This window comes from Tinamus guttatus, unplaced genomic scaffold, assembly GCF_059628265.1.
Source record: "Tinamus guttatus ecotype Peru unplaced genomic scaffold, ASM5962826v1 Tinamus_guttatus_pri_ptg000211l, whole genome shotgun sequence".
NCBI lineage: Eukaryota > Metazoa > Chordata > Aves > Tinamiformes > Tinamidae > Tinamus > Tinamus guttatus.
Genome location: NW_028288745.1, coordinates 4630694 through 4655294, shown reverse-complemented (window position 1 = coordinate 4655294; position 24601 = coordinate 4630694). Strand labels below are relative to the sequence as shown.

The 24601-nt window shown below is 50.2% G+C and overlaps 1 protein-coding gene across 4 annotated transcripts in view; it reads left to right on the top strand.

The window, feature by feature from the left end:
- The window catches only part of PACS2 (phosphofurin acidic cluster sorting protein 2), a 59002-nt gene extending 34760 nt beyond the window's left edge, over window positions 1-24242 (top strand). For 2 of the 4 annotated variants that reach the window (XM_088524413.1, XM_088524411.1), the window contains exons 11-24: window positions 233-307; window positions 1032-1153; window positions 1928-2060; window positions 2741-2845; window positions 3509-3615; window positions 4164-4318; window positions 6245-6355; window positions 7706-7814; window positions 14552-14594; window positions 17706-17748; window positions 18865-19000; window positions 21744-21970; window positions 23039-23152; window positions 23804-24242. In XM_088524413.1, the coding sequence (XP_088380539.1) occupies window positions 233-307; window positions 1032-1153; window positions 1928-2060; window positions 2741-2845; window positions 3509-3615; window positions 4164-4318; window positions 6245-6355; window positions 7706-7814; window positions 14552-14594; window positions 17706-17748; window positions 18865-19000; window positions 21744-21970; window positions 23039-23152; window positions 23804-23922 (1599 nt within the window). In that variant the 3' untranslated portion in view covers window positions 23923-24242. Of the gene's footprint in view, window positions 1-229; window positions 308-1031; window positions 1154-1927; window positions 2061-2740; window positions 2846-3508; window positions 3616-4163; window positions 4319-6244; window positions 6356-7705; window positions 7815-14551; window positions 14595-17705; window positions 17749-18864; window positions 19001-21743; window positions 21971-23038; window positions 23153-23803 lie in introns of all 4 variants that reach the window. The other 2 variants (XM_088524412.1, XM_088524410.1) reach the window with 1 other exon arrangement.
- Window positions 24243-24601: the final 359 nt, after the last annotated feature.

Below are 24601 nucleotides of genomic sequence, written 5' to 3'. Positions count from 1 at the left end.
TTTTCAAATGTGAATGTTGCATTGCATTCCTGCTAAGAGGGATCAGTTGCTGCCATGCAGTATCTTATGCCAATGCGTGCAGTTCTGGTGTGAGCAGGATGCATTCCCATACACGCACGTGCTGCAGAACTGCGCAGTGCTTAAACAGAGAAGTGTAACAGCCTAGTGCAGAGAGTGAGGCTGAGAACTGTGCTGGTGCTACACCTCCTAATACCTTCCTCTCCTCAAGCAGGTAGAAGTGCCTGAAAAGACAAAGAGTCTTGGAACCAAACATGCAGGCGACAGCATTTCTGACACGGTCTCTTATGTAAGTTGAGAACTCACGACTGTGAACTGCATTCTGTGGTGTGTGTCTGTGTGCCCCTATAGCTGCTTACACAACACAACACATGTAGAGAATGTTAGCTGCAATTAAGATGCTGCTGAGCTTTCTTTCTGACCCCACCTTTTAGGTGTTTGTGTCTTTCAGCCTTTTGAAATGGGAATGTTTTACATGGGCTTCTGTTTAAACAGATTATCTCTTGGTTTGCGGAAGTTTGGCCCGAAGTGTTCTACTTTGTATTGTCCTGAAAAGTCTTCTAGGGCTGCTCCATTTAATCAGAGAAAAAAAAGTACAATGAGATCTGATCTCTTCAAGGGTAACTGGTGGAAATTCAGCCGTTCCTGAAGTAAAAATAATTCCAAACACTGAGTTGTTCCAGCTATGGAACACTGTTCATAACACTTCTGTGACTTTTCCTGTTAATTCATTTTGGTAAACTGCATTAATCTACATTGCATGAGGAAGTACATCCCTGCTTTAAGCTAGAGTGCTTGTTACAAAGCTGTGCCTTTAAGCACCCTTCCTTATGAGACAGATAAAGCTAGGACCTGGCAGCCCCAAATAGTCAATATTGGCTTCTCCCCTGTGACAGGGAGCAATGTGTCTGGAAGGACAGGCTGAATGTGCCCCGGGCAGACCCAGCCTGAGGTGTGTGGTTGGGAAGCAGAGGTTGGCTGGGTTCCTGATGTGGTGCCGTGTGTTTTTGCAGGAGTCTAACCAGCAAGCTGAGGTCCAGGAATCTGAACTGCCCACGCCAGATGTGTTTGTTGAGAAGCTCCCACCAAGCGGCAAGATCACCAAGACGGAGTCCCTCATCATCCCCTCCACCAGGTAGAGCAATGGCACGGTGCTGTGCCTGCCCCAGGGCTGTCCAGGAGGGCATGGGCAGCCTGCCAGTGTTTTGGAGGGCTGGCCCTTAGCTGGTGACTGCAAGGAGACCCTCCTTGTGTTCAGGTACTCAAGTGATGGCCCTCTGGGCTTGAGGTATGGATACTGGGAGCCCTGACGGGCAGCACTGCTACAGTGTTGCTCAGGGATGATTCCTTGATCTGTCTCCTCTGTCATACCTGCTATGTGGCCAAGGAAGGTTTTTGTAACACTGAAAGCTACTGGCTCAAAGATGCTGTTGCTAAATCGATATGTAGATTTTTTTCCCTTAAAAATAATTGCTAAATCCTGCTAAACCTTATGACTGAATGTAGGCTTTATAACCCCAGTCATATAACTTATCTAATTATTTGCAAGCAGATTTTCTTCTGCTTTTTCTGCTGCTTTTACATGTGCAACTGTAGTTCATGCGACTGAATCCTATCTTGCTTGTGCAGCAACAGGGTAGTGTTGTGGGTCTTAGCACTGGCTGCAGAAATCTGCCTGGGGTTCCTGGGAGCATGCTCTCTAACTTCTCTGCTCTATATTATATATATTTATATGGCTTCTCTGTTATCAGAAGCAGAATTGACAGGTCTCAACCTAGCTCAAATGGGCATGCATCATTTGGTAATGCCTCTACTCAATGCTGAGACTGCCCCACGTGGGTGGTGTGGGATTTTGGGGATGAATCTCACTCAAACGGGGCAGCTCTGGAACATGAGCACTTCTCTCTAGGTCTGAAGGCAAGCAGACTGGCCGTCGGGGAAGAAGCACATCTCTGAAGGAGAGGCAGCCAGTGAGGCCCCAGAACGAGAGAGCCAACAGTCTGGACAATGAGCGGTCTCCAGACACCCGCCACCACTTACAGGTGTGAACCTACTGATGCCTCTCCAGTCACTTACACGGTTTTTTTTTTTCAAAACTGTTTCCTGTTCTCTTTTTTTCTGGCTCAAATTTTGTCCCTGCTGGAAGGGAATTGGGCCCTGCAGCTCCAGAAAACAGAGATGTAAATTCCCATCTGATATTATTTCCCTGCTGGGTTTTGCCAGCTTGTTGTTTTGTCAGCCAGCCATAAACTGAAGGCACTGGGACAGATTGCTGTGATGAGGAACAAACATGGCTGGGTTGGGGAATGCCTGTTTTGAAACATGAGAAATTGCTAGGAAAGGCAAAAGGGAATTGATTTATGCATTGCATCTGTGCCACACGCTTGGCTGCAGGACTCTTAATTCCCTCCTTGACAAAGAGTTGCAAACTTCTGTGAATCCTGAATTTCTTGGGCCTGAGAAAAGTGCCTGAGAGAAGGAGTCATTGCTGATAAAAGCAAGGTGGCCAGCAGGGGAGCCAGCAAAATATTGTGGTGCTGGGAAAGCTGGCAAGTGCCAGTCCCAGCAACCAGTGTGAGTCCTTGTTCACCCCATGCTGATAGGGTGATCGACTACTGGCCATAGCCACTTTTCCCAGCTTCCCAAAGATGGAGATACTGACTTGAGGATTGGAGCTGGCATCTCCTACAGTTATGTTCTCTTTGTGTCCTTGTATTTCCAGATCCCCAGGAAAACAGTATATGACCAGCTAAATCACATCTTGGTTTCTGATGACCAGCTGCCAGAAAACATTATTCTTGTCAATACATCTGATTGGCAAGGCCAGGTAAAGGCAGGAGTTGTGCTAGGACTTGTTAGACTCATAGAGTTAACATTGGCTGGCTTGGCTTTCTCCTTCTGGAAGAACTGGGACCTTGGCACATGAAAGATCAAAAATCCCAGTAGAATTACTGGTTCCAGTTGCTTTCCACTTGAGATGGAGATGCCTTCTCTTTGGCCAGAGAGTGTCAGAGGTGAAAAGGACTGACATCTTCCTCCAGTAACGTTAGCACCAGTTTGTGCCTCAGAGGAGATGAAGACACTGCTGAGCTGAGGTGTGGATTAATGGTGCAGTGTGATAGAAGTATGGGGTAATCGTTGAGACTCATTAAGTCCATGTGTATGAAGCAGGCAAGTAGGAGGTTCTGCTTTTTACCCAGCACTGTCTGCTGGGCAAGCAGCTGCTCTGCTCTCTGAAGCCTTAACAAAATGCTGTTCTAGAATACTGTCGGCGTTAATGCCATGTTTTCAACTGGTGTTGGTCAAGAAGGTGCGGTGGTTCCTGTCTTCTGGAGGAAAAGCTTTTATTTGGCTGGTGCACAAGGAAAGATCACTACCTACAAACTGGGCTCACACGTGGGTGTGAAAAGCCCAAAGAGGCCGAGGGAGGTGGGATCTTTGTGACAAACAGTGCCAAAAGGGACTCTCGTGTGTTCTGTTCTCTCCTCAGTACCTGTCGGATGTCTTGCAAAAACACACCCTGCCGGTGGTCTGCACGTGCTCCTCGGCGGATATTCAGGCAGCTTTTAGTACTATTGTCTCCAGGATACAGCGATAGTAAGTTCTTGCTTGTTTTGTTTGTTGTCTCCTGTAGAAAGGAGAGCTTGCAGTCCTAAGCTCCAAAAGCCTCTCGGCTCTTGTGCCGCCAATGCTCAGGGAGTTTTCTGTGCATTAGTTGGAAAAGAGGTAGGTTATAAAACAGGGCTCTCCTTTTTTGTCCGTTTTTTCCTTTCTTTTTTTTTTTTTTTTTTTTTTTTTTTTAATTTTCCTTGGTGATCCTTACTGAGGGCTGTGGATACCTGCTGTTCTCTGGCACAGCCCAGTTAGCTGTGACAGGCTCATCCCAACCTGCATAGTTAAAACAAACCCTTTAGACTGTAAAAATGTGACAAAGAAAGAGCAAGGGGAGCCAGTTAAAGTACTGAACCATGTAGTGTTTTATTAACGATGTTTTAACCTGATGCTAGTTGTTGTGATATTGCCTTGTATATTGAACAAGCTCTTTTTTACCTTGACAGTTGTTGTTAAACAAAATGTTTGACTTGTTCTGAAATAGCTGGTTAGAAGCACGATGATGAATATGTTCCCTTTTTGTTTCTATCTAGCTGTAACTGCAATTCCCAGCCTCCAAACCCAATTAAAATTGCAGTGGCCGGAGCCCAGAATTACCTCAGTGCCGTATTGAGGCTCTTTGTAGAGCAGCTGTCTCACAAAACCCCAGACTGGCTCGGCTACATGAGATTTTTGATCATCCCTCTAGGTAAATAAGGAACGATTTTTCTTCATAGAAAGATAAATGGGTTAATTGTGCTGTGTTCCCTCAGGATCAGCCCTCCTGGAAGCTTTGGCCAGGTAACTGGCTGCTCAATGAGGCAAATGTCATGCTGTCCTAGCGGTGCTTGGTGTTTGCATTGCTTGTTGCGTGAGTGAACTTCAGCCTGATGTTCCTGGTGCCAAAGTCTGCTTGTAGACCTCTTGTTTGGAGCAGGGGAACAAGTCCTCTCTCCGCAGATGGAGAGTCCCTTTTCTATCTCCTCTTCACTCTACCACAAATGTGTACACTAATGTTTTAGAAATTCTTTCCCTGACTGACCTCTTAAATCTATGGGGTGCAGTGTTTCCAGAAGCAATAACAGTTCTGGCCTCCTTGAGGCTGATGCACAATATCTTTGTGGAAAAAGAAGAGGCAAATGAAAATTTGTAAAGGCTCTGAAACTGCTGAGAAGGGACATTATTAATTACCAGCTGCTCTGGTGGGTGTGAGGGGGCACTTGAGTGACACGGGTCGAGTTTGAAGGCTGTCTTTCCTTGATATATCCTGTTCTTGGAGCTGATGCTGTTTGTTCCCTCTGACTGTAGGTGGGCAGGAGGTGGTGGCTGGCACAATGGACGGGGGGTATCAGGCAGCATCAGTTCAGTGAGGAGCTCTGCAGAGGGCAAATGAAGGCAAACGAAGAGGACTGGCCATCCTTCTGCAACCAGAGCATTTCATATAAAGTAGTTGGCAGAAAAGGGTGAGAGAGAGGTGGAAACACACACACAAAGAAAGGATTTTTTGCAGGGTTAAGTGTGATTTGAATGAGAGTCTGCATGGCTGAGGGCTTTGGCCCCTCTCCTGGCCAGAGGAGAGGCCTGTGGTTTTCTGCCCCACAGTCTTGGGTAATTCTCTCTTTGAAAGTGAACTGCAAGATTTAGCTCATATTTTTGGAATCTTAAAACTTTTCTTGGCCATATAAAAAGGGAACAAAACACTTTGATAGTGGAACTGCTTCAGAGCTGTGAGTACTTTTAAGATGTATTTTTAAATGTAGAAACTTCTCTAACGGGGTTTTCCCATGGAAGGCTGTGTTGTTTCTTGACCGGATCAAGGACTCCTTTCTGGCCAGCTTTCTGGCACTTCATCATGTGATTGAGCAACAACCTCTCCCTTGACAATTAAAAAAGCACCAAAGACAACATGGTGTCATAAACATCTTAAAGGAAAAGTTTCTGCTGCAAACAGTGTCCCCTAAGCAGGAAGCAGTAGCTTTTTCTCTAGGATAATTTTACCTTTTTTTGGTCATCTACTCTGCAGTGACAGAAGAAAAGGAGTTTAGTGTATGATGGTCTGTTTGCAAGCATCTGTGTCGGGAAGCTTCAGCCCTGCTACGTGCTTCCCTTTCTGTGCCTGAAAGACTCTCTTGATGTCCAGACCAGTGAAGCAGTGATTCAAAGGCACAAATAAAATAAAGCAAAGGGTTTTCTTTTGTTGTTACTGTGAGGTTTTGTTTGTTTGTTTTCCAGCATTTGATTTAGCCCCTGTGGCTACAACTTTTCAGCAGATCGCGTGGTCAGGACTTGGTCCTGACTGTTTGCCACATGTGGTGTGTTTTCCTGACAAGTGAGAGAGCCGTCGTTTAGTTCCTCAGCAGTTTCTCAGTCCTTTTTTGCCTTTTCATATTTTAATCACCTGGTGTGAGGTGGGAGGGTGCCTCTGAGAAGAGGGTGGTGTTGAATCAGTGTCTCTATTGGAAAATCTGTTTGCATGCTCTTGTACAGATAAGATGGGCTCTCTTTATAATTTAAGAGGATTATTTCTGAGGTATCCAGTGTAGTTTTGTCTTTGGAATTTAATTCCTTACAATCAGAAACCACATCTGTGACTGGTGCTGGGAAGAGCAACTGTCATGTTTTCTTTTTTTCTTAGGTTCTCATCCTGTGGCCAAGTATCTGGGGTCTGTAGATTATAGATACAATAACTTCTTCCAAGATCTAGCATGGAGAGATCTGTTCAACAAACTTGAAGCACAGACCACTGGTAAGACCACGTGTCTGTCTGGCTTGTGTGGGATGAAAGGTTTGAATGAGTAATTTTAGCAAAGGTCGAGTAAGTGCGAGAGGAAGCAGACAGATGTTTTTGTTCCTCTTTTCTCTGTCCTCCACCATGTTACTGTTTCAGAGACTGACCTTTGTGTGTCCTCTGCTTAGCAGTCTGCAAGCAGTTGTTGGCTGCAAAGGGCACTTGCTGCCTCTGAGTTGCACTGTTCTGCCTAGCTCTGCTTTGTGCTTTGATGTGGAGGTCTCACTACCAAGATTACTGCATCACCTTCTTGGGTTTGGAGAGCTGGATCTGGGAACCTGCAAATTCTGGGAAGATCAACCCAGTGGCTGCATGTGAGAGTGACCTTAGCATGTCTGAGATCTGGCAGGATCTCTCATTAAAAAAGAATTTTGTTCCTTGCCAGTACTGTAACATGTAAGAGCTGCCCTCAGTCAGATCAAAAAGTTTTTGGTCCTGATGTAAATCTCTCCTAAGCAAGAGTAAAATCTTATTGAGCATTAAAGTACTCATTCACTTAAAATATTAATGCTTGCAGTTTTTCCATACATTCCTGCAAGAATGGAAAGGAATAGGAGAAAGGAGGATTTGCATCTAATGCTTAGGTCTCCCTGAAGACTTGCAACTTACCTGAGGAGCGATGTTCCCATAGTGGCCTCTCCCCAGCAGGAATTCCCCTAGCAGGGAAAAGCATCGGTGTTTTGAGAGCAGCGCGAGGGTGGGAGACTGCAACACACTCCTGTTGGAACAGTGCAGGGGGCTTGGGGATCCCTAGGGAATAGGATGCTTGTGGAAGTCTGCTGCCGGTGAGAGGGGGAAAGAGATGTCTCTCCTGGGGATGTTTTGGAGCTTTCTCTAGTGGATGGGAGCTTTTCTGAGCAAGTCCCTAGGCAGCCTCTTCTAGCTACGGGTTAGTCTTGCTTGGAGTTGGAAGGTGGACTAGAGGTCTCCAGAAGTCCCACCCAACCTACATTTTTCTGTGACTTCAAGTTCATGGCAGGACAGATGTCTGAGACAGGTTTATTTTAATGTCTTGTACTTGAAAACGGAAACAAATATAAATATAGATTTGGCCTTTGAGTCTGACTTAGAATAAGTAATGCTGTGACAGAGCTGTGCGACTCATGTGCTCTGCTGGTCTGTTTTCATGGGAGCTCTTGGAGGATGTTGGCTTCTCTTCAGACATGTTTTGCAGCACTTTGGGGTTGGTTGCAGAGCTCCCCCCTGAAGCTACAGTGCCTGGGTGCCATCAGCAGTGTGGCTGAGAAGTGGAGGACAGCACTAGTGACGGTCTGAGACCTACTCTGTTGTCTTCTTGCTCTGTTGCAGTTGCCGAAGCGCCGGACGTCGTCTCCAGAATAACGCAGTACATAGCAGGGGCCAACTGTGCGCATCAGTTGCCCATTGCTGAAGCCATGTTGACCTACAAGCAGAAAAGGTGTGTTACTACTATAACAGGGACTTGCCAGAATGACCACCAGGCTGCAGGTGAAGTGCCTTCCTCATCTTGTGAGCTGGTGGTCTTAAATTCCCTGCAGCCTGCAAGCAGCTGGGGAGTGTTGTGTGTCCCCCCTGCACCCAGTGATGTACCCCACTCACAGCAGTGCATCCAGAACTGGGGCCTCGTTCTGTTTGCAAAGCTGGTAGGTCTGTAAGCTTTGAAGACCTGAGAGATTTGGGGAAGTGGGACTAGAGGGTCTGGGGTGCGACTGTATCTGCATTAGCTCCAGATCTCTCTTGCATAGAGAGTTCTCCAAGCTTTACACCAGCCTTTCAGCTGTTTTATAGGTGAGAGACTTAGGTGTAAGACCGCAGTGTTCTTCCTTATGGGGTCTCCTCTGGAACCTGGCCTTTCTGCACCAGCGCTGAGGGAACCAAAGCTTTTCATTTTTGGAGCTGTTAAAGAGTGTGAATAGCAGAGCCCACTGCAGGGGAGGCAAAATGCTGATCATGGGACACTGTGGGCTGCCTGGCCCCTGCTGAGGAGCACGAGCCAGGTGTAATTTAGCCTCTTTGAAGGCTTAAGAAGCTGGTTGAAGGGTGGGTTGGGGTCTGAAAACAAGATAGAGAAGTATGAAGAGCCATGGCCATTATCACTGGAGAGATTATTTCTGAGGCACAGTGGAGACAAATAGACTCGAAATCACATGTGTCCCGGGTGAGACTGGTTCTCAGAGCAGGACAAACATCTACTTAATGTGATTTTTTTTTTCTTTCCATTAGGGACTAACAATCTCATGCAGAACATGGATGACTTTAATTATGCCGTGCTACATCTGTTCTGCTATTGATGGTCCATTAACATTCCTCCTTTGTGCCTAATTTGCATAAAAACTGGAAGGAATTAGAAGTGCTGCAGGACATGGGCTCTTTTTAACTCTTTTTACAAATGGTCTCCCTATATTACTTTTTGATTCCTCTGCCAGTTTGATTCTTTGCAGAACTAATTCAGTAAAATTTAACCCATTCTTAATATTCCTTTAAGGAAAATATTTCCTGACTGACTAGTCCATTAGAAAAAGGACACTGTCTTCTCATGCTTTTTTTCTTTTTCAGAGCTGTATTTTTGAGTATCTGAATTTCAGTAATGTTAACGTGCTAAAGATGAAGTTTGCAAAACCAGGGTGCTGGGAACTTCAATCCTTCATCTTGGTTTTGGCCTGCAGACTTGCTGTTAGTCACAAACGTAACAGTGGGCAGGTGCACAAATGTGCAGGTCACCCCTGCTGACGGCTGCTGGGTTGTGCACCATTCCCACTGCCTTGTCCGGTCCCAGCTGGAACTTTATGTTTGTAACTAAAGCACATCTGATCATTTGGAGCTGCTGCAGTATCCAGAAACATCTGCTGGGTTTGTAACACCTGGAAACTACCTGAGTGATGGACACTTGCCCTCCCAGCAGTGTGAACTAGTGAGGTGGTCACTAGTGAGGTGGTCAGGTCAGTGTGGACTTCAGACCCTTTGGGCCTTCTGGTGCTACACCTGAAACTGAAAAAAGAATGTTCTGCTGCAGGCTCAAGGCCTCAGAAGGGAAGAGAATCACTGAGGCTTGTAGTCGCATCAGTAGTTGTACAGCCTCTGGGTCTCTCTGCATGCACTTACTCTCCAGCCAGGTCACGTTTAGGTTAGAAGAACAAACTCTCACTGGGAGTAATGGGCAGTTACCTCCCCATGTGGCTTCCTTCGGAAATGCAGCTTTCTGTCATCAGAAGTGACAGGGAAAGCATTGTGTGGGGGGGGGAAAAAAAACATGCTGAAATTGGGTTTTCATTAGCTCTATCTAAATGAATGCATCACTTTATTGTAAGTACAATAACATATTTATCTTTTCCTTTGGTTGCTTTCTGAAAAGGAAAAAAAGCTTTCATTTTGATTTTACCCTAAGGTATCGGTTTCTTTAGGTTTCCTCTCCCATCTCCTATCTTTTCCCCTATGGGCTGGTCTTTTGTGTCTTGTTTAACAGTCCTGCAGGTCTGGGATGCTCAGTTTATGCTTCAGGTTAATTCTGCTCGCTGCTTGGAAAGTTTGGCATCTGCTGGCAGAAGGCACTGTTAAAATGACTGCTCTGCCTTTGGACCACGCATGCGGGTTCCAGGGTGTAGACTGAACGGGGATGAAGGGCCTCTCGAGGAAATAAAGGCCTCTTGAGCAGTAAAACCTTGCGAAGGTAGGTTTTTCCTTCCCTGCTCCATAAATAATCCTTACTGTGTGGTCACAGCCATCAGTGTAGCCCCCAAGGGACCAGGACGAGCAAGGGCTTTCGCTCCCTGGCTGTTGGGTTCAAGCACTCTGGGCTGTGCTCAGCGCTTGCCTCCAGCCCCTGCTTTTGGGGTTGTTCCCATAAGGTTCAGACATGCAGATCAGGGAATCTTCTTCAGTAATAGAAAAATCAAGGCCTTGTTTTTTATTGGCGGCCTGTCTCCTGTCTGTGGGAGTCTGCTGTGAGGCTGAGAAAGGGGGAGATGGTGTTTGCTAATGGAGCAGCTCCAAACTGCTTCTGAGCTCTGAAGAAGCTCCTGTTCCAAACTAGCTGATTATAGACCACTGTTGAGTAACTCTTTGAACTGAGGACAAAATGGAGCCTGATATCCCTCAAAGCCAGCAGCTTCTCAAGGCCAGCTTCCAAGGCAATGGTCCATGGAGAAGCAGCAGCACTAGCCACAAATTCCTTGCAAGATGGATCTCCCAGAATCCTAGCATTTGTTCTGTTAAACAAGCCCTCGTGGTCCAAGCAACGCCAAGACAGCCGGCTAGTTTTTAGGCATAGCTGTATGTGATGAGCTGCTTTGTAACTTCATTGCTGACTGTCCCTATCTGACTGACCTGTGCTCTCCTCCCTCTCCCCGTGTTCTGTGTCGTGGCGAAGGTCGGCGCATGTCCTGCCTGTGGTGGGTTGCACACACTGTGAAAGCTTTCTCCTCTTCTTTTGGAGTATCTGCTGGCCTTACCTGGAATGGAGGGGCCTGGGAAAGAGGAAGGGGGCCAGGAAGGGAACACATTGCCATCTCAACTGCAGGATTTCAGATTAGTGGCCAACAGTGGACACGTGGCTGGATTGCTGCAAACCTGGGCTGCTGTCACCCCCTGGAATTCAGTGCTGAGCACAGCTCATGCCGTGTGGCTTCGGGGATAGCCCTTGCATGGATCTGGGGAGCAGCTTGGCTGTGGGAAATGAAAGCACTGCTTGCTCGGCAGGGCGCGGGGCGGTCACTTCCTACCTCGCCGCACCCCTAGCGAAAGCCCTCCGCGCGCTCGTGCCGTAGAGACTCCTCTCCCGGCCCTTGCTCCCTGGAGCTGAGTGCCTGGAGCTGGCGGCGGGTCGGTGTGGGTGCCGGGCAGCGGGAAGCAGGGCCGCTGCTGGCTGGTGCCTGCCGTGTTCCTGGCTCTGCAGGACGGGGTCTCATCCCTTTCTCCGAGGTTTCCTCCCACAGCAGCGCTGAACGCTGGCACGTTGGCTGGAGGAGGTGGAGCCCGTCCCTGCTGGGGCCCGGCATGTCCCCCGGCTCGTCCCCTTGCGCGGACCCGGGAGAGGTGCTGGGCTGAACGCGGCCCCTCGCCGTGCAGAGCAGCCTGCCGGAGCAGCGAGTCGCGCTCGGAGCGCAGCGTGACCCGCTGGGCAGGGCTGCCGTGCTGTGGGACGTGGGGATACAGGACAGAGCTTCCTTGGGAAGCGGAGAGGCGGCTCGCAGGGTGCATCACAGCGACTCGGAGCTGCTCGGAGCCTTTGGCAGGACCGCTGGAGGCTGCAGAGCGGGGCCAGGGTAGCCAGCGAGGAGCCACAGCCGCGCAGGGGAAGCTTCCCAGCGGAGACGAACCCTGGAAGGTTTCTGTGATGCCTGCCTTGCCTCAGAGGTTTGCTTATCTGCCGTGACAAAAGTCACCCCTTTGCTGTAACCATCCTGAGAGACCTGCTTGGAGCACCTGGGACCCTCCTGGTAGGAGTTCACAAGTGCTTGGATATATTTGAATCCACTTTGGATTGCTTAAACTGTATGTGGAACCCTAGGATTTTATTAAAAGGCTAATAATGGATATAACTGCTCTGTATGTAGTGGTTATCCAGTCTCCACTACTGTTGTACTTGTGGGCTTTGCACCCCTATTTGTCCTTCTCCTCCACAGGGAGAGGTGCTGATCCTTCCCCTTGTTAGGCAGGTGATTCATGGTGGCAGCTTCTTATTCCTAGGAGTCTTGAGGCTTTTAAATCTGTCTGTCTCTGTTCAGCCTGAATTAATTTCTGATTTGGGGTATTTATCTTGGGTCACTTTCAGTTTTTCTTCCTGCCCCTGGATTCTGTATGAATATCTTGGGAATCCTGAAGATGAAGAATGTGAAAGAGGAGGTGAAGAACAAGCACAGGCATCTCATCTTTCCTTCCAGTCTACGTAGAGAAGAGCTGTTCTGATAAGCTGGCCCTGGGAAGGGGCAGGAGAAGGAGCCGGAGAAGGAGCCTGTGGACAGGTCATCTCAAAGCACCGATCCCAGATGGCTGGGTTTTGCCTATGCAGAAATAACGATCAGAAAACATTTCATACCAAGAAAGCAATATTTTTTTTCTTCTGGGCCTCTCTCCATAGGTCTGGAATCTTCTCTGGAAGTATCAATAAGCTCGCTGAAAACCACAAACAAGGGTCGGGTCTTTAAATTGCATCTGAAAGATGAGGGCCCTGTGAATAAACCCAGTTCCGTGGATGTCACTGTGGGGGTTAGACCCTGCTGTGCCAGTGCACCTGGGAACCTGCTTGGCCTTGGTAAGAGGAGGGATGAAGCTTGGGGACCTGCCTTTGCCAGGACAGGGGACATCTTCATTGCAGGGTATTGTTAACAGAGCTAGAAGAGGCCTTGGCTGCAGTGAGAGGATGCTGTATGAATGTCTTGGGAATCCTCAAGATGAAGGTTATGAAAGAGGAGGTGAAGAACAAGCACAGGCATCTCATCTTTCCTTCCAGTCTACGTAGAGAAGAGCTGTTCTGATAAGCTGCCTTGGCAGAGGTACGTGTAGAAGGCTGGAGCTCCCAAGAGGATGTGACAGGACAGCTGAAATCCAGCAGGATTGCTTTAGACACAGCTCGTGTGTCACTGCGAGCTGTGATAAGCTGTGACTTAAGAAGTGATTTATTTCAGAATGAGCTCTTGTCTCTCCTCAGTGACAGCCTGGGCAACCCAGGGGAACCAAAATGGGCTAGATTTGAGAGCTTGAAGCAAAACCTTCCAATAGCTCCGGGAGGAGACGGAGTGTGCTGCTGTGTGCTCCCTTGGTCAGCAAGACTTGCTCCTATCGACTCTGCAACCAGTAGAGCTGAAGAGAGGAAAAGAAAGCTGAATGTCCACTCTCTGCTTCTCTGCACGACTCTGTAGACCTCTTTCCTTTAGCAAAAGAGGAGCTGGAAATCTCATGCTCTTGAGAAATGCATTTGCCAAGTGGCCTGCAGCCGTGGCTGGAAGGATGTGAACTTTCTAGCTCCCCGCACAGAAGTGGGATCTTGTTTGATCATTTTCTTGTGTGCTGTGGGGGGAGAATGAATACACAGTGCTATAGGATGTGGGTAGGAAGAGAGCAAAGCCTCTGGCTCTGGTGCAGAGCTCAGCCAAGGCGAGAGGCTATTTGCAAAAGAAAACTGCTATGAACCCAGAGGGAGCTCTGACTGAGTCATGTTTCCTGCAGTTGGATGCCATAGAAAGAGAGGAAACGCTCCAGCCCGTGCTAGACACACAGCGGTTGGCAACCTTTGTGCATCCGGTGCATTTCAGACTGGCAATGGGGACAGTGCAGAAATACCTGCTTTCCTGAAGGAAAATTCTCAGTGAGGGCCATGCTGCCTTTTTTTTTCCCCATGAATTCTGCAGTGCCCCCTCCCTGAGGGATGCATAAAAAGAGAAACATGAACATTTGCCTTGACCCTACCCGCTTCCTGCGTGAGGCCCCGACAAGTGGCCTGGGCCATGTGGCTGGATCTTGTCTGTCTTGGTTCTGTCCCCAGCTGCTCCTCGGTTTGACTCTGGTCTGCTCCCTTCTCCACCCTCTGCCTTGTGAATCCCAGGCAAGCCCTGGGCAGGGAGGGCTGATGTCTTTGTTTCAAATCGCACGTGGTGGTGTCTCCAGGCGTTCCAGCGTCATGGTGTGCGTTTTGGTCGGTTTGGTTTAGCTGCTGGTCGTTCTGGAGTCACTGTCCTCATCTACCCCGTTTGCTTCTACTCTGGTGCCCAGTCTGGTGTGTCTAAGTGCCCGTGCGTGGCTGAGGTCTGTGTCCGTGTGTGTGTCTGCAGTCTGCGCCTGCTGGCGCCGTCCCAGGAACCCCCTGTCACGGCTTGTCACCCCGTGGCAGGCCGTCCCCCCGCGCTCGCGCGTGAAGGCCGCAGCCGCCTCAGGCACTAGTAAGTACCGCCCGGCCCCGCGCGTCGTGGCGACCGGAGCCGCGTGCTCATGACAGGAGGCCACGTGTGTGTGTGGTGGCTGCCGGGCCGTTCAAGCATGTCTGTGGAGCGCGAGCAGGGCGGCGAGGCGCTGCCCGCGAGCTGTGCCCGGCGCTGTGTGCTCTGCCCGCGGCCTGCAAGGAGACGCCGGGCTGGCGCTTGCATCCTGTCCGTCCCTGCTGCATGCCTGAATGCAACGCGTGACGTGAGTATCCCCAGCGCGGGAGCAAGCTGCTAACGGCTTTTTTTCCTTTGCCTTTAGCCCTGATGAAGAATCTTCGCAGAAGTTCATTCCCTTTGTTGGGGTGAGTGTTATCTTAGCTACACTGTGTCGAGCAGCTCGGTTATATTGGCAAGCATTCAAGCATACTTGCCTGGGTTTGCAGGTAGAGCAGGAGCACGAGGAGCTCTAGGGTAGCGGTGGTTGCTGCTGGGGCGCATGCAGAGGTGGATGGTGTGCTCCCAAAGCCTGTCCTACATGGCTGCAATAGCAAATGTGGAGGAGTTAATGTCAGTCTTCTGTGTTTATCACAAAGTCTCTAGTCCTCTTGCTGTCCCATCCATTATGGAGAATGAATAGTACATCCCACCAGGCAGATCTTTGATATTACTGTTATGTTTGAGTCTGAGATTGTAACTACTTAATACATTTTAATATGTATTAAGATACTAGTCTCTGGCTTTTCCTCCTCTCTGTCTTTAAAAACTCCTACCTCAGGAGTGCAGAGTGCCCAGGCAGGGTGTTCCTGTGCTTCTGTCAATGTGTTTTGTGTACTGGGTACTTGGCCTTTTCTAGATCTCCTCCCCTAAACTGATGCTGTTCTTCAGTTCCTTAAAACTTGAGTATAATGACATTGACCTGCAGTGAAAAGAAGGATATCCCTGTATTGCTCTTCAGCTACTGGATGTCCTCTTGGCAGCTTTGCTGCTCTTTTAGCTTTTGTCCCTTCCCTGCTGCTTGACTTGTTCTTCAGTCTCTGCATAAAGCCAGCCTGGGCACGTTCCTGTCTGTATCCTTGTCAGTGCGTCAGAGCTAATCCAAAATCCCAAGATGTTTGAGGGGCTTAGTCTGTCCTGCTCCTGGGCTATCCCTGCTTTCGCTCCGGTATCGCTCCCTGCGGATCTCCACAGTGCTCTGCTCTGGTGGAAGGCGAGCGGTCTTGTGCCGGCGTGGAGACACCAGCCTGCCTGACTCGTTCCCTGCTCCTGCCATGGTGCCATGGTCTTCTCTCCCATCTACTGTGACAGAGGGTGAAGAACCGCTGTCATAAAACAGCCATTTCACCCATCCCAGTAACAGGAAAAGCACAGAAGGTTTCAAAGGGCTTGGAGCGTGTTCATTGTTGCTGTTAGGTACCACAAAGCTTTTCCTCCAGGCTGATTTATTCAGTGCTACGCCCAAGCAAGCGGGACTCAGAGAAGCTTTGTCCAGGAGCTCTGGAATGACTATAGAGAGTATAGAAGCGCTTGCCCTGGCTGCTTGTGCACAGTTTCTGAACAAGAAGCAGGCACAGCAGTGCTGCCCTGCTCAGACGGGCTCTGAGATGGTGGGAGTGGAACCTTGTGAGGGGCCAGGGGGATGCTGAAGCCAGCGGTGGTGACTGCAAGGCCCATGGGCTGTGTGCCAGCTGGGGCCGATGGCCCCTTGCCGGAAGAGCTCCTGGGATGCACCTTCCTCCTGAAGGGGAAGGCAGGTGGCTGCAGCGTGCCCAGGTGGAGACCACCTTGGAGCTCAAGGAGTTTCAAGCGCCTCCCTGAAGGGAGGGAGAAGGAGATGTCCAAGCTGCTCGTTCTCCCACGTGTCAGCACTCGAGCATTTTCATTTGGGCAGCAGGAGGCAGAAGGCCCAAGGAGGTTTCCTTTCTGGCGCGCAGATCGAGGAGGCCTCAGGCAGTTTCGTACTGCTTATTTCCCCCACCCCAACTCCTTTGCCTCTCTTCCTCCCGCTCCCAGCTAGTTCAAGTCTGTGAAGCAGCCTCCTAGCCCTCATCACACACAGCACAGATGTTTGCTGGGCTCCAGAGCTAAATGTATTGTCCTTTGCTAGAGACTTACCAAACTGAGCTGCAGCTCTCGCCAAGGAGATGCTTCCTTCTCCCAAGCCAGTGCTCCAGCAGGGACCACTGCACACGCTGCTGAGGTTGAGACTGCTCACCCAAGAGCAGAGCCAACCGAGGATCCACCAGAGAGCTCGAGAGCTCCCCAGGACCTGGAGTGCTGAGCATCCAGCTCCTCCAAGGATGTCAAAGGGCTGTGCAGCATTTCACTTCCAATGCTTGACTTCTTTCTCTCTTCTCTGTAGCACAGAAATCTGCTCCCTAGAGATTTGGTCTAGACATGTTCTTGTCAAAGTTTAACTATATTTTGTTTTCAAACTAAATAGATGGAGCTACACAATTTCCTTAACATGGATTTTAGTCACTTGAAGTCACTATGAAGCCCTTTCTCTCTTTTTTTTTTTTTAATTATTATCTTTTATTATGTAGATATTAGCCCTGGATACAGGTTTCTTGAGGACCTCCAAGAGGCATCTTTAATCTGCAGTGTAGAGATGTAATGATTCCCATACACCTTAGCAGGTTATTTTTATAGAAGAGCCATGCTTTTATCTATCCCCAAGGATCACTTCATCTTTCTAGACATAGTTAATACCTGGAAGCTTGTGTTCACTGGTTTGTCAACGGCTATATAGCATGCTCTGCTCAACAAATTATTGTTAGCTCTCCAGGTGTAATATTTATGGTCATCCTAGGTGTGCCAGCTGGTGGTGGGTCATACCAGAAAGTGTTTTCACATGTGTCATGATGTGACTGAATCCTTCTGACACGTCAATGTGATGGTTTATCCATGCGCATACCTGCAGGCTTTGCCAGGAGCTTTTTCTTCTTTGCTGGATGCTTCCCGTGTCCAGAGACTAGAAAACTCTAGTCAAAACTTAGATTTTTGCTGCTTTTGTGGCTTCCTGACAAAGCCCAGCTATTCTGCACCCTGTGCGTGGCTGTGCTTGTGCGTTGGAAGCAGCATCTGTGTAATCAGCAGGCACATCAAAGCAGCGTTAGAGATGGTCCTGCTCCTCTTCCCTGCCCCGGGTCTCGGGGCGGGCGCAGTAGCTGGAGCAGCTCGGGGCTGCCCTCGGGCCCTTCGGAGCAGGGCAGTCTGTAAGAGCGCTGCAGGGGCTGTGCTGCCTTGTGCTCTCTCAAGCCAGGGAAGGCTTGTGAGCTGGTGCAGCTCTGTCAGATGCTGCCGAGCCCCGCGTGGCTCTTAGAAGGTTCCACTTCTTAATATGCATTGGTATTATCCTTTGCCTGCAAGGACAGTACCCAAGTAGTTGTAGGGCTGGCTTGGTTTGGTGCGGGTGTTCTGAGCTTCATGGGTCTGCTGTTTCCTAGAGCTGTTCTGTTTTCCCCTCTGTCCAGGTGGTGAAGGTTGGAATAGTGGAACAATCTTCTGCAACATCAGGTATTGTATGTGCTTCACATCACACAGGTCATGCGAGCTGACTACCTGGCTCAACAGATTTATCCATTGCTGATGATCTGGGGTTTTTATTAAGGGGAATTGGACTGTGTTAGCTCCTAGTTCTGCTGTTTTGGCTCTCAACAGCTGCCCTTGCTCTCTGAGTGCCCTCACCCCCATGCAGGGAACCTGCTCTAAGATCTCTACTCAGATATACTCAAACACCTCTCTTTCTGAAGACTCACTGAGGTGGATTTTACTGCAGTAGTTACTTGAAATCCCTTTTCCAAACTGGACGGGCAACTCACTGGAATTTATGCCCATCTCTCTAGACTGGGTTCAGTTGCCTAATAAAATCAGTTGCAGATACGCACCCAACACTGGGAGCTCCAGAGGAGGGTCTGATTTACCAAACTGACGGATAGTTTGGACCCAGATGTTCTAATGGGGAAGGGTAAAACTGAATGATAGGGCCCACTTTATGTGTAAGTATGTGGAGTTTCATCCGGGTGAACGTGTTTCTTTCCCTCCTTCATGCACACTACTGGTTAGGAATATATTGTTTTCCTAATCTGTTGGGACTGTTTATTACATTGCTTTGCGCTTAAGCCTGTGACCTGGGTTGCACGTAGGGCCTCTTCCATGCACGGCCTTCCTGTGGGTTGCTCCATATGGTCACGCTGCTCCCAGCCCTCAAAGGGCCCGGGTGAGGCTATGGAAGGTAGAAACAAGGGGAAATGGGGAAGTCCCGATGATCAGCCCCAAATTGCTGGATTCCACAGGTGTCCTGGAGTGGTGCTGATCCCCCATGGTCATGGGGGAAGATTGCCTAGTAGGGGTGGATGGGATGAGCTCTCCCTGATGCAGTGCAGGAAGCTTGAAATCGGCTGGGAATTTCAGAACAAATCCTCAGAATATAGATGCCACATGGGGTGGCCAGAGGAGTGAATGTCTGTGCTGGCATCTTACCCGAGTATAGAGAGTCCCATGGGGCGAGTTTGGAGGGTGGTGGCTGCTGGACTCCTGCCCCGGGCCTGGGCAGAGCGCAGCAGGCGAACGGGCAGGGAGGCTGGCGCTGGCTGCCACGCGGGCCCCACAGTCTGACTCCTTCTCTCCAAGGTGACTCTGATGACGCCGCTCCCTCTAGCTCCAGTGTCCTTTCTTCTACCCCCCCGTCTGTGTCGCCTGCTGTGAAAGAAGCCTCCCCCACGCCACCTTCCTCGCCATCCGTCACAGGCAGCTTCTCGTCCCCAAGGTAAAGCGCGCTTGGTCTCCTTCACCCCCCGGCTCTCTTGTCTGATACACAGGTGAGAGGAAACCTCTTCTAAAAGAAAACCCATAGTTCTACTTCCTCCCTCCCTGGTGAATGCTTGAAGTTGTCACTTCTGCTTTCCACCTCTTTTGCCTCTGGAATTGCTTGCTGGCCCTTGGGGAGCTGGGGAGAGCAAAAGAGTCTTGCACTCCATGGAAAGGCTGCAGTCTTGCAGCTGCACTCCATGGAAAGGCAGTCTTGTTTCATACAGTCTAATTAGCCACTGTGGTCACCTGTTTTGGAGGGTTTATGTTCTCCATCTTCTAGCTTCTCCCCTTTGAGCCTGGGTTCTGCTGGTGATACGTGTAACCAGATAACGTATTCACTGTGATTCGGGGTACCTGGGTGACATCGAATGCCCATTCCCCAGCTAATCTAGCCCCTCGCAATTACCATAATAAGGTTAGCAAGGTCTGAATAGATGTGACCAGGTGAGTGTAAAGTCAGAGTGATGCCCTGGAAGAAGCAGGGAGCTGATAGCTGTAGGGAGGTACTGTGCAGTGGGGCAGTCTCCTTTCATGCACATGCCTGAGTGGTTACCTGAAGTGGTTACCTGAACAGCAAGGAGACAGCACCTGTGGGCCAAGTTGAGCTGGTTGAACTGAGATGTATGGGGTAGATAGAAGCAACTACCAGAAAACTGCCAGTGAAGAGTTGTCCTGAGCAGGCCTCACTTTGTTGCCAAATAAAGCATTTGCACACACAACTGCCCTGTGCCCTGTCTGTAGCTCCGGGCTCCATCTCCAGAAGGGTGCAGTAAAGCCAGAGAAGATGCAGGGGATGGCAGCCAAAGGCAGTCAAGGGGACAGACAGCAGCCTTGAGAGGGGTTGATATAAAAACATTTGAGACCCACCCCCCGCCCCAGTTTGGGGAGGTTATCAGGGTTATCAGGTTATCAGGGCTTATAAACTCATAGCAGTGGTGGTGGGTCTGTGAAAGCTGAACTGCTGTTACCAAACTTGCAATGCAAGACCTAGTGGGGCACAGTGAAACTAACAGGATGTAATTAAAAGAGAAAGGAAAGGACTAGGGTACATAGCAAGGAAGGCATGTCAGGAGCTTGTCTGCCTCTGCTGTCTTGTGTGGCAGCAGGATCAGAGGGTCAAGGAGGGCTTGGGCAAGTTCCTGGTCTGCAAATGAGTGCTAAAAGATGAGTCAGGATGGTCCCTTCTAACATGCCTAGTCCAGTGGCTGTGAATGCTGGTGGTGCCCACGGGAGTGGTCTTCAGGCAGCCTGGGCTCATGTGCTCTCCCCAAATGCTGCTGTCCCTGTTGGAGACAGCAGGTCTGGAGGGGCTACTGCTGTCCCTTGGTGAGACCTTTCCTGCCCACGCCAGAAAGCCCCAAGGGGCCCTTTAACCCCTGGCTTCTAAAAATGGCTTGCAAGTTCTCTCTTAAGAGAGGAAGTGGAAATGTGGAAGTCCCACTTTAGTGTGCACCCAGCTGCTGGAAGGAGTGTGTGGCCTTTAGACTGGCCCGTTGGCAGTTCCCCGTGTTGGTCTCCCTGTGGTTGGAGAGCAGGAGAGCCCTCCTGGGCCCAGGCCGGGCCCCGCAGTGCCCTGGGGGCTGTGCTGGCTCTGGAGGCTGTGCTGGCTTCTCGCCCGAGCTCTGCAGGCACAAGTGCTTTGGGAGCCTGTGTCCAACCATAGAGTAACCCATGAAAACTGAGTCTTGGAGGTTGTGCTTCTGAGGCTGGCACCCTAGTTCTGTGAATTTGCCACCTTCCATCTTAAGGCTGTGTGCTAAAATGATCAGGAAGCAAGGGCGTTTAGGCTCAGCATTATTTCATCTCCATTGATCTGTGTGTAACAGCACAGGGGCCAGGGAATGACCCAGACTAAAAGATTAAGCCACTTATTCAACCAGGGAGGGAATAGAAAATCCTGCTTAGAGCTAATGAACATTAAGATGCTTCATCTTTACAACTGAAATGAGAAACATGATGCAAGAAAGCATTAAAATGCAAAGCTGCATCTCCAAAATAATACCTTAAAAAAAATCTTGCCTCTAAAATTGCCCTGGGAAACCAAAATGTAACTTTGATAATCCAGGATCAGCTGTGCTCTGCAGTCTGGCTGCAGCTGATAAATGGCAGGGCAGAGGAAAAGATTTGCTGAGAGGACCGTAACACTGCTGTCATCTGACCTGAGGGTTTCTTGTTGCCCAGGCCAGGGAGGGAGGTGAATACCTCATTCAGGATTCAGCTTTGTTAACCATTGCTCTGACAAGGGACACAGTTAAAAGTAATTAGCCAGCAGACTGGTAGACAAATGATGCAAGAGGCAGTGAGCAAGCAAGGGGAGTGGATGGAATTCCCCAAGTTGTTCATCTTCCCCTTTCTGTCTCAAGAAAGACCCTGGCATGTGGCTTGTGTGATGCCTGCCCATTGCTGCGTTACTTGTGGGGGTTTTCAATAGGAGCTCATGTCCTGAAATCCGCTGTGACTTGACAAACACCACAGGACTTGCAGAGCGTGTTCCCAATGCAGGAGTTCCCCCGCAACCTTTGTTAGAGGGAACTGGGGAGAAGAGACATGGTGTCTGCCCTGGTGGAGCACCTGGGCAGGAAGGGGGGCAGGAGGAGCTGATGGACGTAGCCAGACCGGGATGTGAGTCGCTCCGTGAGTGCTGAAGGCTGGGAATGCTGCTGAGTGCCGTGCAGAAATGATCCTCGTCTGTTTTCTAGCCAGAGCCTTGGTGCTGAGCTGATGGGCCTGCAAGTGGATTACTGGATCGCAGCTGCACCCGTGGACAGAAAAAAAGACCCGGAGAAGAAGGACCCCTCCACTACCAAAAACACACTGAAATGCACTTTCCGGTCCCTCCAGGTCAGCAGGTTACCTGCCAGTGGCGAGATCGCTACCACTCCAACCATGTCCATGACAGTCGTGACAAAAGAGAAGAACAAGAAAGGTGAGGTGGGATGTCACACGTTGGCTGTTGCCAGAAGGCAGGAATGCAAAGCTGCTCTCCCTGTTGTGCTGCTGCAGGGCTGCCCCTCTCATCAGGCTTGTGTTACAGAGCCTTAGTTGCATGTCTAGCCCCCAGATCCTGGGCTCTCTGTAGAGTAGAAGTGACTGCAGCAGGTGATGGATGGGCTGCTTGAAAGATGATTCCTCTTTATGCTGTGAAAAGGAGATGTTTTCATGCTTGTTGAAGAGCTGAGACAGTTTGGCCCCGAAGAACAAAAGTGGGGACAGAGCAGGTCACCTGTGGGCCCTGCAGAGACCCTGCAGGTGCGCTGCTCCTCTTTGTGAGCCCCCGGTTTTGGGGTGCTTAGCTCAAGAGAGCTCGTGCTCCTGTGCGCAGGCTCGGGGCAGCCCCTGCAGCCCGTAGGTCCATGCCCCGCTCTCTCCCGTGGCGCGTCACCAAGTGCAGGTGGGGCAGGACGGGTGCTCGCACCATCCTGTCGCAGCGTGTGGCAGCAGCCCCAGCAGAGACCTTTCATGGATCCCACGTGGTGCCCTTGCCTTGGAGGCCCGGCTGTCACAGCCAGCCAAAGCCCTGTGCTAGCTTTTCCCTGTATAAACCTGGAAGCCTGAGCTCGGGAGCAGGTTGCTGTCAGCACAGGAAGCCAGAGAGGCCGGAGCAGCCTGGAAGGGCTCTGCAGTGTGTGGGATTCCCCCTAGGTGGTGCGGCTGCCCCGTGCATCCCCGGCACGGCTGGACCGGCCGCTGTTTTCCTGAGGAAGTTACTCCAAAGGTGCCTTTGGGACCTGGGCTATGAGCTGGGAATGCTTCGGGCAGTGACACCAAGGCCCTGAGTGTTCATGTGTGTTGGTGATGCCTCAAAGCCCTTGCGTGATCAAGCTCCCATCGAACAGGAGTAATTGTAGAGGTTGAAATTACTTGAATGATTCTGAGACATCAGAATTTAAATCTGACTTAAATCAGCATTTAAATAGAAAAATACAAGTGAGCCTCACTATAGCTCCTGTGGGTGACAGATGTTCATTGTGTACTGATTTGTTTTTTTTTACAGTGATGTTCCTGCCCAAGAAGACTAAAGACAAAGAGATTGAGTCAAAGAGCCAGTGTATTGAAGGCATCAGCAGGTTGATTTGCACAGCCAAACATCAGCAGAACATGTTGCGGGGTGAGTGCTGCACTCCTGTCCCCCAGGGCTTTAGTGTGAGGCTCAGCTAACTCTGTCATCCAGGCAAAGGGCTGGCCTGGTGTCCTGGAGCCAAAATAAGGGATGTATTCCTGAAGCAGGGGCATGGATGTGTCCCCTCACATCCTTAGCAGGGCCTGCAATAGTCCTTCTGGCAGATAGTGTGGGCACTGCTTCATGGGGTCACGGGAAGGTGCTGTGTGTCCTAGGAACTCCTCTGAATTGGCGCCCTGCATCCCAGCCAAAAGTGCCAGCGAAGAGAGACTTGAGTCTGTCTCTGTAAGGCTACCCAGAGGAGAAGGTGAAGTGTCTTTAGGAAATTGGAGAGGTCAGATCAGGTGAAGCTGAAGTCAGCAGGGCGAGGAGCTCCAGTGTCAGGGAATAGAAACAAGACAGGGCTGGTGCCAGAATAACAATCTGGGCTGGTCTCCCTAAACTTGGCTGGCGCTTGAGCGTTCCGCAGCCCACTGCACGCAGCCCCTTCCAGTGACAGCAAGACGGAGCTGCCCGTGGGGTGAGCGCAGCGCGCGCAGGCCCCTCTCCCTGCTGCAGGAGGCTCCTGACAAACGTGTTTTGAGTCAGCGGCTCCGCTCAGCGTTTCCTAACTCACCTCTTTGTTTGCCCTCCCTGCAGTCCTGATCGATGGGGTGGAGTGGAACGACGTCAAGTTCTTCCAGCTGGCAGCGCAGTGGTCCTCTCATGTCAAGCACTTTCCCATCTGCATATTTGGACACTCCAAATCTAACTTCTAGCCGTGCTCGGCGGAAGGACCCTCTGTCCGTCCCGGAGACTGCACACCAGGAGCCAGGAACCGCGTGCCAACTCTGACTTGCGTCGCTCTGCCCTCTCTCCTGCAGAATTACTTACAGATGTGCTTGGATTACTTTTGAATTACTTTTTCTATTAACTCTTCAGTTTACTACAAGGGAAGGAAACCCCTCTAAACAAAGGCAAAAAAAAAAAGTCTTAAATATAGATGTGCTGACAACATAAAGTCGTGGGGGAGTCGGCAGGAGCAGGCAACCTGCCTGAGAACACCTACCACTTACAAGCAGATAGCTGAATAACTGCACTGCTTATTAACCTGAGACCTCATTGGTGTGTGTGGGCTGGGGAGCCACGGATCAGCCTGAATGGGTTAGCGGAAGGTCACGTGCATTAGTGTGTCTAGCCCCCGCCTCCGTGTTTCTCGGAAAAAGGGATGGCCAGTCTTTCTTCCCGCTGCCAAAAGCCGAGCGCTCGGCGAGCCTGGGGGGAGTTCAGCTGTGTGGTTTGCAAAGCAGCCCCAGCGGTGTAGCTGGGAGGTCGGGAGAGGAGATCCTCCTTTGGCAGGTGCGAGAGCCTGCAGCGGAGCCCGGCTGCTGTTTGTGCCAGGCAGGTACTTGTGCTGAGGTGGGGCCTGCGGAGGTTGGGCAGGAAGAGAAATTAGGA